The 16,415-nt window shown below is 31.7% G+C and overlaps 1 protein-coding gene across 1 annotated transcript; it reads right to left on the reverse strand.

Annotated features, from left to right (window-relative positions):
• On the reverse strand, nucleotides 1–12,646 carry LOC113557857. The gene is made up of 4 exons (XM_026963398.1): nucleotides 12,452–12,646; nucleotides 8,767–8,868; nucleotides 1,732–1,833; nucleotides 1–102 (listed from the first exon to the last, which is right to left on the reverse strand). Exons 1-4 carry the CDS (start codon nucleotides 12,644–12,646, stop codon nucleotides 13–15), a joined length of 489 nt encoding a protein of 162 aa, XP_026819199.1. The 3' UTR covers nucleotides 1–12.
• Nucleotides 12,647–16,415: the final 3,769 nt, after the last annotated feature.

A 16,415-nucleotide genomic window follows, 5' to 3' on the forward strand; every position in this document is an offset into this window, starting at 1 on the left:
ATTATGATATGTTTACGGTGCCGATGAGTGAGCGATGTGTGTTTCCTCAACAATAACGAACATCAGCCGATCCCGGAATCCTCTGTGATCATTTTCTCGGATCTAATAACAAAAATCAGAATGACGTTAATATAGTAATTACTTTACTTTGTTCATAACGCAACGCCATTGCAATGAAAAAAATAAAACATTTAATAATTATACTTTTTACTTCTGTTTATACGCTGTAATATATAATATCAATGTGGATGTGCACACGCCAACAACGTACCTCTGGCCTGGAAGGTATAATGAATACTGATCGCATTGAAAACACGGTTGTGCATCTCTGTTAGTTATCGACAGTATTGGCGGCCAAGATGGTGGAAATCAATTGTTCGAACTCAAGAAAGCGCAAGAATGCTGTCGACTGTGAGATCGTCGCCAAACATCTGCCACTCTATTGTATATAGATATATATGTGTGAGTGGTTCGTGTCCACTATAGTTCGGACGGACTAAAATCGAATATAATTTTTGTTCAGCGGGGGTGTATGCATTCAAAACGGGCGTTCGTGGGTGTGTATGAGACACGTCGTGCTGATGATAATGTAGAATCGAACAATATACTTAGTGAAAATGGTCATTGCAGTAGGAAAAATCCTTTGTTAACAGAACTCGTACAATATGTGTACACGAAACAACCCCACAAAAGATAATGTTTTTATACGTCTTATACTTTAAGGTAAACTAGAATTTTATCAATACTACATTATTAACTAAAGCGTCTGTATGATTATCAAAATAAATAAAATATTGATTTTATTGTGCAAAAGAAGGTTCAGTGTATTTCGAACGGGATGAAGACCGCATACACGTTTTGTTCTGTGGGGGTGTATGCATTCAAAACGTTCACGTGTATGTACGTGTGTGTGTGTGTGTGTGTGTGTGTGTGCAAGAGTGTATATTACCTTTGTTCAGATGTATATTGTAAAATCGAACATTGTATTATATTATATTGTATTGAGTGAAAATGGTAGTTGCGACAGAAAAAAGCGTTACGTTAGAATATAATAAAATTCCTGCTATTCAAAACACCAATAAAAACCAATATTGTACTACATATTATTTTCTTAAAGTCACACTTTTGTATGTACAAAATAATAAATCCCAACTTAAGTCATAAAAAAAAGTCTTGTATGGCGTAGGTAGATATTTAATATTAAATTAGCGACGACCTACGGGAGAAGACATAAAATGTAAATATGTTTTCCGATTTCCGAATAATGTCGGTGTTATCTGCAATACAAACTCCTCGCAACAGATATAATGTTTAATAAACGTATATTCCAGAAATATTGTTATACAACAATATACTAAGTAAATATAAATACATTAAGTATACAGTTAAAGTATTTGTATGAGCTGCCAATGTTAAAATTTGCAACGTTATTGAAATTTCATAATGGTTCATACCATAATCAAAAAAATATCAGTATTAAGTATAATTTTAAAATTTTTACTAAGTAATTTCCTACTTAACTATAATCTACTTCTATAAAATATTTCCTAAGGTATAATTAATACTTAATAACTAATTAGTTTAATTTTTAATTACGTGGTTCAGATACTGAATTATTATCGATACTAACAATAATTAAATTCAAATTAATAACTTATCAGTTATTTATAACTACAAAGTTTTGTCTATATTTTGTTTTATAAAAAGAAATAATTTAAATGTAAAACTTACATTGTGATATGTGTACGCTGCCGATGCGTGAGCGATGTGTGTTTCCTCGACAATAGCGAACATCAGCCGATCCCGGAATCTTCTGTGATCATTTTCTCGGATCTAATAACAAAAATGATAATTACGTTAACATAATAATTACTAAAGTTTTTTTTCATCGTCGCAACGCCATTGCAATGAAAAAAATAAAACATTTAATAATTATACTTTTTACTTCTGTTTATACGCTGTAATATATAATATCAATGTGGATGTGCACACGCCAACAACGTACCTCTGGCCTGGAAGGTATACTGAATACTGATCGCATTGAAAACACGGTTGTGCATCTCTGTTAGGTATCGACAGTTATGGCGGCCAAGATGGTGGAAATCAATTGTTCGACCTCAAGAAAGCGCAAGAATGCTGTCGACTGTGATATTGTCGCCGAACATCTGCCACTCTATTGTATATAGATATATATGTGTGAGTGGTTCGTGTTCACTGTAGTCCGGACGGGACTAAGATCGAATACAATTTTTGTTCAGCGGGGGTGTATGCATTCAAAACGGGCGTTCGTGTGTGTGTATGAGACACGTCGTGCTGATGATAGTGTAGAATCGAACAATATACATGGTCATTGCTGAAGGAAAAATCCTTTGTTAACAAAACTCGTACAAATATGTGTACACGAAACAACCCCACAAAAAATAATGTTTTTTGTACATCATATATTTGAAGGTAAACTCGAATTTTATGAATACTGCATTATTAAATAAAGCGTCAGTATGATTTTCAAAATAAATAAAATTTTGATTTTTTTTTTTTCAAAAAAAGGTCCTGACGAGTATATAGATCATACTCATCGACGTTTAACACACTATTACAAAATTATTTTTAATATTATTATAAAGAAATATATTAGATAAATATAATAGGTACTCAATGTATGTCTTGGACTCGTGCACCAATTTACATACATTTAAGATAACCACAGAGTGTCGCTTATGTGGTCTTTTACATAATATATATTCTGGACGTGACACGTTTCATCGCTCGCAGTGTGAGTTGCTATCGGATTATAGGTTAAGTAAAACATATTTAATTAATATTTCATTCAAAAATAATATGTACTTTGAGTTGTACTCATTATATATTATTTTATATCAGAGTTCCCCAATTAATATTTTTGAAGGGCCACATTAGGGATCTGAAAATTTTTCACGGGCTATCAAAATTCTAAATACATATTTACATTATTTAAAAACTATTAATAATTAACAAAAATAATTATTTACAATAATAACACTTATGATGTTGTCGTAATAATATGTTTTATTTATCTGTTCGCCGAATACAATGTGTTCACGGTCTCGCTTCAGTAATGCGGCTATGTTATATATAGTGTCTCGTTTAACATTATTAAGAGGCTGCCAGCATAGTATTCGTTGTCTCTCTCCAACTCACATGCAACATAGAAAATTTTAGGTTCATAAAAATGACTGTAACCATATTAATTTCTCAAATTAGAGTGAAGTGACCTAGTATAGAATATAAAGTTTAGAACATTATATAGGGCATCTCGTAGGCGTTTTATTTTTTTTTTTATTTTAAAGTGAGTTTTGAGTATATTAAAATTGTAAATTTTTTACACATATTAAAAAACTCATAACTCGCTTTAAAATAAAAATATAATAAAACGCCTATGAGATGCCCTAGATAATGTTCTTAACTTTCAATTTTATGATAGGTCATTGCACTCTAATTTGAAAAATTAATATGGTTATAATTATTTTTGTGAACATAATATTTGCTATGTTGCGCGTGGGTTAGAGGGAGATAACAAATACTACGATGGCATCCTCTTAAGATCAAAATCTGTAACTGATACACCGTAATAGAAAAAACATTTAATTGTTACCATATACCTACCTACCACGTGAAGAAATCAATTTTGGGTTTTCGCTTTAACACTTCGACTTGTTTTAGTATAACAAGTATATTAATAGGTTAAACAATTTCTTAGTGAAAATGGTCAATGCAGAAGGAAAAATCCTCCAGAAAGAAAAAAAAATAAATGGCGCACTTGGACCTTGGCATGAGGAAAGTGCAAAATCGGCTGTTTAAAAATACTAATACTACTGTTATTTAAACGTGGGGCAAGTGCCTAAAACTTCATAATTGTAGCACTATAATACTACGTTTTCAAAGCTGTATTTGCCCAAATAGATTAAAATTTACAGCTACTTCAAACTTCAATTTTTTGTTACATATTTGGAGCAAACTACAAATAAAAATATAAAAATAATTTAAAAATCTCCCAACTTATAATTATTTATTTTATTTCACTCTCATATTAGATATTTTTAATTTTTAATTTTATTAATAAAACAACAAAAATATTTCAAAATACTTCATTGAGGTGAAATATAACTATGATATATATTTATATTCGTTCCCTATATATATCCAACCTACGCGTTTACGCATCAGAAACGACAGCAACGTATAATTTGGAAGTTTTGAATTTACTATAGTTCAGTCATTTTTATTAAAATAAACTCTGAAACTTATATGGGCCATAAACAATCAACTAGTCCATTTTACTGGTTTTAGTTTTTGTTATTTTTAGATATTGAAAATCATTGTTTTTTTTTTTTTTTTTTTTTTTATCAACTATACTAACCAAAAGTAAATTATAAATTAATAAGATTCTTTATATGGCATACCGCCTAATTATGAGTGCGAGGGAAACCCCCCTATAAGTAATTCATCGGGAAAAATTATGGAAAACGATAAAAGGTCCAAAAGTTAAAGCCCCCCCCCACCCTACTCGAAATAATTTAGCTATTTGCTTGTATAGGAATATTGTATATACGTGAAAAGAAAATCATGTCCACTATTTATAGTTTGGATATTAGATTAATTTAATAGAAATATTATCTGCTATAAAAATTGTCATATTAAACAAATTAATATATAATTTAGTATTAGATACACGTATAATTTAATATTAATCATTCTACTTTATAGTTTATACTTATAGGAAGTAGGTAAGCTAATATTGAATACTTCTTAAAATATTATCTAATTTAGTAGAAATAACTATGATGTGTAATGTTAAACAACAGTTTTTTCACCACGTTATCTATTGTATACATTACGATAAAGACATAAGGTTGAATGTGCTTATTTTTGTCGAATTGCACTTGGGACAGAAAAAGACTATATTTGAATTGAAATCGTTCTGATCATTACATACAAAATATTTATTATTAACAAATATCAGTTGACATTCGGTAGAATAATATGTATTTTTAATATTTTTAACATAGAATGTTTATTGTTTTTATTACGATAATCAGCTATTTAGGTATCATATAATATATGTTGTAAAAAGCTACAATTTAAAAATAATAAAATAAAAGTAACAGTTGGCTCTACTCTTTGCTCGCTATTCGCTCACAAACCCTTGGGGTCTTTGCTCTCCCAACCCAGTAACCTATTGAATTTTGAAAATTTTTTGAAATGATACAAAATCTTAAATACTCCTGTTTAATTAATAAAAATCGTTATTTTTTTTTTGTTTTTTGGTTACGAAATATTTTTATATTTAATGAGAAATTTAAAAATTATTTACTTTCATTTTTAAATTGATTTTAACGAGTAAAAACGTTGTTTTAATATTATAAATTGATCGACAAAACAATTGCAATAACTGTAACCCTATAATAAATGTCTAGCAGTTTTGTAGATCAGTCGGATTGAGTGCAATAATTCCAAAATTACATTTATTGACCTTGATTTAAATTAGAATGTGTTAAATACCTAACCTATTTTAACTTTTATGTAGTGCAGTTCGAAAATTCTCATATATGTAAATAAAGTTTAATAATACCAATAAATTTATAAAATGCCTATATATCTTAGCCTTTAGGACCATTATGCAATTTTAACTTATTGTTAACAGTCTGTGCTAAGTAGATTACGTTAAACGTTTCAAAACAATCGAGAACAACAAAAACAAACAATTAGGGAAAAAAAGTTAGCGAATAGCCGTTTGGAAAAAAAAATTAATTTTATTTTTTAACTTACAAATTAATAGAAATAGAGTTTAACATGTTTATTAATAATTCACATAAGTTTTTAATAATAATATTATGATGTCATAATTTTAAAATTTATTTTATCCTTTTGAACTATTTATATTTAAATATTTGAAACTTTTTACTTGATCTATGTTTTATTTATATATGATAACTAGGACAAGAATCTATATGCATTAGCATATTTTTTCTGTAAATTCTCAACACTGCACTATTTTGAAAGTCCACTTTTTACGTTGGGATGAAGGAAATGGTAAATATTTTAGTTTTTCTATTTTTGTGTATTTTAAACATACATTATTTTTTACATTTTAACAATACGCAAATAAATTACATATTTTAGTAATGGTGATTGATAAAATAAGTTGGTAAAAAGAATTTATATAGAAGTATACCATTTAGTGGATATTTAAGTATTGGTATGTTCAAAAAATAACTTAATTTTTATGCAACACATTATTTTATAACCTATGAGTTTATAACTCCACTAAAAATCTAAAGGATTATTGACAGTTTAATATATGTCATACGTAATTAAAAATATCATTTCAACTATAATATTAATTTTAACTTATCTAACTATTATGTTATATTATTGTAATAGGTTTAGGTAAAATCAAATTTCAGCTATCATATTTGTGCCTACTAGGGTCCAGATATTTATGTAATAAAAAAGTCAAAATATGTTAATATGTGTATTGTTGTATTTTCCAAAAGAATTCTTAGAATATGTATAAAAAAAATGATATAATTAACATTAAATGTATATTTTTCTTTCGTTTTCAGTCATCTGAAGAATTTTTTTGGTTAGGTTTTATAGATACATTTTTTACATTTAATTAATTTATGTTGTTGTTCATCAGTCACTTCTTTTCGACCACGCTAGGTAGGCATAAGATACAGGTATTTAAATTGATTACATTAATAGGAATTATATGCATATCATACGTTATACTATTTTCTATAATACCATTAGTCATTTTATGTATTTAATTATTTTGTAATATTATGATCGTAAATTTCTCGTTTATAACAACGATGAATAAGTTAATGAACATTTTTAAAAATATAAAAAATAAATAGTATTTTTGTTAATAAGTATCGTTAAAAATAAATTATTGAAAACCTGGATTAAATTATTATAAGAACAAAATGTTCTCTTTTCTATAATTAATTCGAATATTATGAACATTTTTCGTGTTTAACAAATAATAAAATAAACATTTTGAGGAAATTTCTATTATTATTAGTTATTAATTTCTGATTGATTCAGAAAATAAAACGTATCCAATATTGAAGAAAATTAATGTACAAACGCCCATAAAAATTAAACGTAAATTTCTAATACGTTTTCTTTATTTTAGGTTGAGACTTTTTATAATTAGATACACATTTAAATTACTGGTGTGGAAATATACTTATGTAATTAATTTTTTTTTAACGATTCAAATTTTGATAATATTTGTGAAAATCACAGAAGATTGTAAATCATAATATTATTATATAAGTTGATAATGTATGAGGTGATCAATGTTTATAGCTAAGGCTTGAACATTTAAAACAAGATTTCTAAAAAGTATTTATCACCAGAACCAAAATGCCTAAAAAAAAAAAATTAGGCATTGAAACAATAATTTTGTTTACTCATTTTGATGTATTTTAAAATATGTTTTCGTGTGGATTTAAACCACAAACCTAAGCTATATGTAACCAATTCGACGGTAAGTCAGAAATGACTCAAGAGCCATGTTTTTAATATAATATTTTAAATTCAGAACCTTTTTAACACTAACTGGTACAATGTTAATATTATTATTAAATTAGTAATTCAACATAGTTCAATAATAATATATATATAATAAATTATTATATAAGTATTAGTTCTAAATTCTATAGGTATATTAATACTTAAAATTTATATTAACATTAAAAATATAATTCTATAGTATTTTTTTTTTAATATAAAAATAATATTGCACGTATAGGAACAAGTGGCGTCCAAAAAAGCGGGAATCCTTTGTTTTGTCCGAACGAAAGAACGCGCAAGAATGTTGCCGACTGCGACAGTCGCCAACCATCTGCCCCAATATGTTATAATATTATGTGATCTATACATATGTATATACGTATATGTGTATGGTTTATGTTGAGTGTATTTCGGACGGGATGAACACCGCATATACCTTTTGTTGTATGGGGGTGTGTGCATTCAAAACGATCAATGTGTGTGTGTGTGTAAGTGTACAAGTGCACAAGTCTGTGTGTATGTGTGTGCAAGTGTGTATATTACCTTTGTTCAGATGTATATTGTAAAATCGAACATTGTATTATATTGTATTGTATTAAGTGAAAATGGTAGTTGCGACAGAAAAAAGCGTTAGGTTAGGGTATAATAAAATTCCTGCTATTCAAAACACCAATAAAAACCAATATTGTATTACATATTATTTTCTTAAAGTCACACTTTTGTATGTACAAAATAATAAATCCTAACTTAACTCATAAAAAAAAGACTTGTACGGTGTAGGTATACATTTAATATTATTATAACGACGACCTACAGGAGAAGACATACAATTTAAATATGTTTTCCGATTTCCGAATAATATTAATGTAATCTGCAATAAAAACACCTCGCAAAAGATATTATGTTTAATAAATGTATATACCACAAATATTGTTGTATACTTAAAGTATTTGTATGAACTACCAATGTTGAGACTTGCAACGTTAATGAAATTTCGTTCATACCATAATCAAAAAAATAGCACTATTAAACATAATTTTAACATTTTTCTTTAAATAATTTCCTACTTAATTATAATCTACTTATATAACATATTTTTTAAGGTATTGATAATACATAATAACTAACTATTTTTATTTATAATTACAAGATTTTGTCTATATTTTGTTTTATAAAAAGAAATAATTTAAATGTAAAACTTACATTGTGATATGTGTACGCTGCCGATGCGTGAGCGATGTGTGTTTCCTCGACAATAGCGAACATCAGCCGATCCCGGAATCCTCTGTGATCATTTTCTCGGATCTAATAACAAAAATGATAATTACGTTAACATAATAATTACTAATCTTTTTTTCATCGTCGCAACCACATTGCAATGAAAAAAAAAACAAAACATTTAATTATTATAAATATTTTTACTTTTTACTTTTGTTTATATTCTGTAATATATAATATCAATGTGGATGTGCACACGCCAACAACGTACCTCTGGCCTGGAAGGTATACTGAATACTGATCGCATTGAAAATACGGTTGTGCATCTCTGTTAGGTATCGACAGTTTTGGCGGCCAAGATGGTGGATATTAATTGTTCGAATTCAAGAATGCTGTCGACTGTGATATTGTCGCCGAACATCTGCCACTCCATTGTATATTATATTATGGTACATAGGTATATATGTGTGAGTGGTTCGTGTTTACTGTAGTCCGGACGGGACTAAGATCGAATACAATTTCTGTTCAGCGGGGGTGTATGCATTCAAAAGGGTCTTTCGTGTGCGTGTATGAGACACGTCGTGCTGATGATAGTGTAGAATCGAACAATATACATAGTGAAAATGGTCATTGCAGAAGGAAATATCATTTGTTAACAGAACTCGTACAACTATGTATACACAAAACAACCCTATAAAAAATTTGTTTATTATACATCATAATTTAAATATATTATATGGAAATAAATAATTACATATTATTTTATAATATTAGTAGAATGGTAATATTTTAGTTTAAATTATTATTATTCAAGTCTATGTACTTGTAATTTTTTTTATTATTTAATATTCAAATAAATGATGGGCAACATTAAATGATATTGTTTATAGTATAGTTATAGTAAATTTAAAATATTTTTATTATTTAAATATCATATTTATATAAAAATCTCTATTTAATTGTTTAGGTCTTATAATTCACTTATATATAAACTGAAATATTGCGACATGTGTCGTGTTATTATATATATATTGCTTTTTATTATTCGAAATTAGTTCTAAGTTTTAATCATTTAATTCTTAAACCTTAATTTATCATAATTTATAAGAGGCAATAATAATTATATTAATATTATTGATTAAATTAACTTTAATCATATAATATGCAATACAATATTTTAATGGGTACACTTTTTTTTATTATGAAACTCATTTAATTGAGAAATACCTAACTACATATTCAGCAATTATTGTTGTCACTATATATACATATAGAATTGAAAAAATAATTATTTTTATCAATTATCAAAAATGTGATTAAATGTGCAAATTAAAATAAATCTACTGTGATTTCTACTTGGTAATACAATTATTATTTATTATTATAATAATTAATTATAACGCCCATAAAAATTAAATGTAAATTTCCGATACTATTTCTTTATTTTAGGATGAAACTATATATAATTTAAAATCAAATTTCAACAAAGATATTGTGATAATGCATTTTCGATATTTTTTAATTATTTTTACATATAGTAAGTAAGTTATGTGCCTTTAGAAATTATACATACAATTTAAATGTAAACTTATTTATTTACATTATCACGTACAAAATTTCTTATTATTTATATTGTCTTGTCCTTTTTAATAAATTCAATAACAAAGAAAAGTGTAAAATCAAAAGATAAAAGTACAAATGTTTGAATATGATGTAAACGGATGATGTTTTTTTTTATACACAATTTAAGGGTTTTCGTTTATTCCTATTCAATTATTGCTGTGTTTGTATTACTGTTAATGTTTTATCTTTGAATTCAAATTTTCTAACTGTTGGATTATTATGATTGCTTTACATTTTAATTAAGGTTTGACATCATTGTATCTATTGAAATATTGTAATTTTTTTGCTTAATTTCTAATTTTTCATGATATTAACTTATTGACTAGAGCTAGTGATATTTGTCTTATAATAAATCAATTATAAAATGCACTATGTTTTTTATATCTATAAATATCTACTCTGTCCATACATATATATATTGTTGTGAACCCCTGTCTGTATGCTATACCCAGAATAGGATATAGTTATAATATAATATAATATAGTATAGTGTGTAAGCATATTAACATGTGAACCGATAGAGTCACACGGTTTTAGGGAATTCGCTGTGTGGACAGTTTTGAGCCCGAGCGAGCCCCTACCGTATCTCGCCGACTGTGTAATATTTAGTGTAGTCCTGGCAGACCATCGAGCAGAGCGTCTGTTATTTTCTTAAGGCTAACAATTATTCTGTGTAACTAATTTCTTTTAAAATTGATTATATTAATAATGTATTAGTGATAACTTAAACACGGCGTATTTATTACTAACGAACAAACTCGGTTGTGGAGACGTCCATAACATTTTTGGTGGCAGCGGTGGGATCCGTAGATTCCAGTTCGTTAAACAATAAGTTAGTCAATGCCGTGTAATTTTGAGTTAAAGTAAATCTATGCTTATAATATAATTAAATACAAGAAGAAAATCCGAAGTGTCCAGAAAATCCAAAACATCGAAGTATACAGAAACTCCAGTTTACAAGACGACAAGGAAGGGAGCCCGCAGTACCGCTGTACTCGTAGCGCCGCCCAAACTAATGGTTAGTAGCGCACGCACTCACACGAACGCGAATCCGTAATACGAGCATCACAGCCGCCGCGTCCGTTGTTCGTGGTACCGCTGAAATTCATAAGCGCGCACATACACACGCAAACGACGCATAATACACGCGCCGCCGCCGCCGTGTCGATAGTGCCGCCCGAACCGAACGACACTCACTTACGCACGCACGCATTTGCCGTGTAACTAGTTACGAAACCGGACGTCTGTGCCGCCGCCGAATATATATACATATATATATGTTATAATATAGTACCAGCAGCCGATAGCCGCTGAAAACACTGATATCCAGTGCACGACGCTCGTAATCAGCGCCGCCGCGAAGTGTAAACAAACAACACGACTCGCGTTAGCGGTTCGAATTCGTGATAAGCGTTAAATTTAAAAAATTCGCGATCGTTGTAATCGGTGTAAATACACGATCGTCGTTATCAAATAAATACGCGACCGTTGTTTATTAACGACAAGCCGTAAGCAAGCAGAGAAACCCACTACAGGGTGAAGTGGTCCCCGCGCCAGCAGTTTCGGGGCTAGCGAACGTCGATTCCACAAGCGCAGTCGAAGAGGAAAGTCGTCGTTAACATCCAAGGAATTCGAGCCAAGCCAAGCAAAACATCAGTGCAGATCATTTGAGCATCCAGTAGAAGTGTTAAAAAAAAATCAGTAAATAAAAAAAAAAAAACATGGCAAGGATCATTTTGACTGCACTACTGTAAGTAAAAAAAAAAATAATAAAGAAATAATAATAATAATAATAAAAAAAAAAATTTTGAAACCATATCTCGACTACACTCCGTACTGATCAATAAATACGTTTTTCTTTCTTATCTATTTTTTATTTTTTTTTATCATTATTATTTCTTTCTGTATAATTTAGAATCGTAAATCTGTAGTATTCTTGTATTAATATAATATTAATATCGTAGTTAACATTAGCATTAATTTATAATTGCATGTAAACATACACACATATACATAAATATAGGTTAGCAATTCGTTAAGTATCAACCAAGTAGATAAAGTAGTTAATGAGCGGAAAACGGGAAAACGGGTCGGATAGATCGTCCCCAAATCCAGATAACGAATCGAGTGATCCAATAACACCGCCAAGTCCTACCCCTCGTGTAAGTTTACCAGTATGATTCTCAAATCCAGAAAATCCGACATCCGAACGTTCTATTGGGAATATCAGTACTGATAACATCTTCATCAGAACTGGCGTACTAATAAACCATAATTCGGAGTTAATACATAACGTCTCCGTAACTTTGGGGGAAGTAGATACTGTTTTGGGGGAAGCAGAAAATCAACTCAACCTTAATATCCTAGACCAAACCATTGAAGAAAATCTTTTAAATCAGACTATACCCTCCCCTCCTCTTAACTCCAGCTACCAAAACATGAATCAAGACACTCAGGAAGCAGTTCAGACAACGGGTATTAACTACTCGACAAAGCATCATGGTAAATTCTGAAGGACAATCGAATACAGATACACAAGCAATATCAAATCCTCCAATAACTGAAGGAAACCCGAATCTATTAGGTATCCGATATTCATTCGGACCCAGTGAAGAGACAATAGGATTGGAGGCTGCTCTAAAACTCTTGCCAGGCTCGTTCAGTGGAGACAAGCAGGAGGAGTTAGAGATATTTTTAGAAAAATGCGAGTTTGCGTTGGCATGCGCACATGACCATGTACAGGCTCGACTACTCCAAGGAATACAAGTTAGACTGACAGGGAAAGCCCGTCAGGCAGTCAAGTTTAAGGAGATAAGACACTGGGCTGAACTAAAGGAAGCGTTAAAGTCTGCATTGGAACCGCAGAGGAAGACCACATATCTATTTTTGGAGTTGTATTCGACGAGACGGAAAATCGGAGAAGACGTAACTAACTACGCCAACAGAATTGAGCAACTCCAAACACTCATCATAGAGCAAGAGACAAGTGGGCACAGTTGGGAGGTAGCCCAAGCGCTAGGAACAAGCATCAAGAAGCAAAGCATCCAAGTCTTTGTAGAGGGACTAGGACCTTTAAAGGATTTCATAAAGGCGAGGAATCCATTAACATTAGACAGGGCCATACAAGCAGCAAGGGAAGAAGAACGGGTCAGAAACTCGCAAGAGGCAACAAAGAAGTTATATGGAGCGCCTCACCAATCCACGAAGAAACCCACTTGTTTTTACTGCAATAAAGCCGGTCATATGGCGAAGGACTGTAGGAGCAAACCGACGACGACAAACTTAAAACCTTTTTCCGCAACGGCACCAGTTAGAAGTATTCAACGTAATAGGGCACATGCTGAAAGATTGCCGTAAAAGGAATTATGTAAACTCCAAAAAGGAAGGCAACCAGGAGGAAAACCAGCAGCAACCGGCCGCCAGCGGTGGGCGCCCGGTGAGCGAGTTAAAAAACACCGGCAACGACAGATCCTCTACTTCAAAGCAGAATTAGATGAAGATCATCTAACCTGCCACATTCAACAGACCATCAGCAAAAAATCGAAGCTACTCTTAGATTCTGAGAGTGAGCTTAATTTAATAAAAATATCTTCCCTCGCAGATCAGACTATCGTATATGAAGACGTCATATATCAGCTGAAGGGCATTAATGACCAGATAGTACACACAATGGGACAAACACAATTGGAACTATTTATCGAGGATAAAACTATAGTTGCAATGTTCCAAGTAGTTCATTCTGCATTCCCAATCCCAAACGATGGTATCCTTGGACGGCTATTTATGGTGGAAAACAAAATCATTCTGAATTACCAGACTAATGAAGTCATTATTCCTGACGGGGCTGAAATAGTGCTACAACCTCGTACTGAAACCCTTGTAGGAATAGAAGCAGGGAATCACGCGGAAGACAAAATCATCATCATTGAATGTCAAGAAATCACGAAATCAGTCTTGTGCAGTAACGCTGTAACCAGAGTACAAAACAAAAGGGTGTTAGCCACACTCATCAACCCAACCGAAGAAACGATAAGGCTAAAGACGCCCAATTTAAAGGAATTGGTCCACGAGGAGTTCAGGGAAGCTCTGATCCATTCGGTACAAGTCATGGATGAACAAGAAGAACCTCATGCAAACAGTAGTTGACTAAAACGATTGGAAGAAGCACTTAGAACCGATCATCTAAATTCAGAGGAAAAGGGATCATTAGTGGCCATCTGTCAAGATTACTCTGACATATTCTTCTTAGAAGGAGATCGGGTGACAGCAACTACAGCAGTGACACACGGAATCAAAACCTCAGAAGCGGTATCGCCAATTCACGTGAAGCCCTACCGTTTACCACAAAGGCATAAACAGGAAATTACGGACCAAATGGAGACCCTTGAACGGGAAGGTGTGATTACAGCTAATGAATCGCCTTGGAACGCTCCACTCCTAGTAGTCCCGAAGAAACCCGACGTCATTGGTCAGGTTAAATACCGTGTTTGCGTGGATTTTCGCTGACTTAATGAGGTTACGATAGGGGATGCTTTTCCACTTCCGAATATCGTGGATATTTTGGACCAACTAGGGAGGTCAAAATATTACAGTACCTTGGATTTAGTCCATGGGTACCACCAAATCCAGATGGATCACTCCGACCGTAGCAAAACGGCGTTTTCTACAGACCGGGGACATTTCGAATTTCAGCGAATGCCATTTGGTTTGAAGGGAGCTCCAGGGACATTCCAGAGGCTCATGAATAAAGTACTAATCGGTATAAATGGAATCAAAGCATTCGTATATCTAGATGACATAATCATCTATGCAAAAGATCTAAATGATCATTCACAGAAAATCACAGAGATTTTTCAGAGACTCCGCAAATACAATCTCAAACTTCAACCACTGAAATGCGAATTTCTCCGAAAAGAAGTCAATTATCTCGGACATCAAATCACTGACGAAGGAGTCAAGCCAGATCCTCAGAAGATAAGTTGTGTGAAACAATTTCCAATTCCAAGAAATGTGAAAGAGGTTAAGTCATTTTTAGGACTTTCAGGCTACTACAGAAGATTTATTAGAAACTATGGGCAGATCGCTAAGCCACTGATCTCATTGTTAAAAAAGGACGCAACGTTCAGATGGAGTGACCTTTGTCAAAAATCTTTTGAACAGTTAAAAGACCTCTTGACACAGGCACCAATATTACAATATCCGGACTTCTCTAAACCATTTAACTTGGCTTGTGATGCAAGTGACTACGCGATCGGATGTGTACTGTCGCAAGGTTCGATAGGAAAGGATTTGCCGATAGCGTTTGCATCTCGTACTCTAAATAAGGCAGAAATCAACTACAACACAACCGAGAAGGAGCTAACCAGCATAGTATGGGGAATTAAGATATATAGACCTTATCTATTCGGGCAAAAGTTTAATATAATTACCGATCATCGAGCACTAGTATGGTTGTTTAATATTACCGATCCAGGATCAAGACTCATTCGTTGGCGCCTTAAGCTGGAAGAGTACCAGTACACTATCTATTTCAAACCAGGAGTGAACAACACAAATGCTGACGCATTGAGTCGTATATTAACGGTAACTACGAGAGCTCAGACATCATCGAGTCATTACAACCAGTCAGAACCTCCAGAAACTCAAGGAACCTCTTTAAAATCAGTAGACAACGAACACCTAGACCTAGAATCGAAAAGGGAAGGTGATACTGGTTATCAAGCATTTCTGGAAGCAGATGAAATTAAACTGGGTCCTACGAAGAAAATTGCCGAGCTAACAGGAGATCTGTTTTCCGTAGAGGCTGGAATCTCATTAGCACATTGTGTATCAGCAGATTTTAAAGCAAGGAAAGGAATTGCATTTGAATTCCGAACCCGATTTGGAAAAGTTAATGAACTTCGTCGACAAAAATGCCAAATAACAGAGATTGCAACAATCAATGTGAACAATCATCAGGTGTTTTATATAATCACAAAAGAATTTTTCTGGCAAAAATCAAGTTATGAAAT

Source organism: Rhopalosiphum maidis, chromosome 3 (genome assembly GCF_003676215.2).
Source record: "Rhopalosiphum maidis isolate BTI-1 chromosome 3, ASM367621v3, whole genome shotgun sequence".
Classification (NCBI taxonomy): domain Eukaryota; kingdom Metazoa; phylum Arthropoda; class Insecta; order Hemiptera; family Aphididae; genus Rhopalosiphum; species Rhopalosiphum maidis.

What these genes read in the sequence shown, in the direction of transcription:
- LOC113557857 (XM_026963398.1), bottom strand. Translation starts at nt 12,646, where the DNA reads ATGTTATCAGTACTGATATTCCCAATAGAACGTTCGGATGTCGGATTT. An exon ending in CAGCGTACACATATCACAAT is followed by an intron (nt 1,834 to 8,766) that starts GTAAGTTTTACA and finishes TTTTGTTATTAG; the next exon opens with ATCCGAGAAAATGATCACAG. An exon ending in CAGCGTACACATATCACAAT is followed by an intron (nt 103 to 1,731) that starts GTAAGTTTTACA and finishes TTTTGTTATTAG; the next exon opens with ATCCGAGAAAATGATCACAG.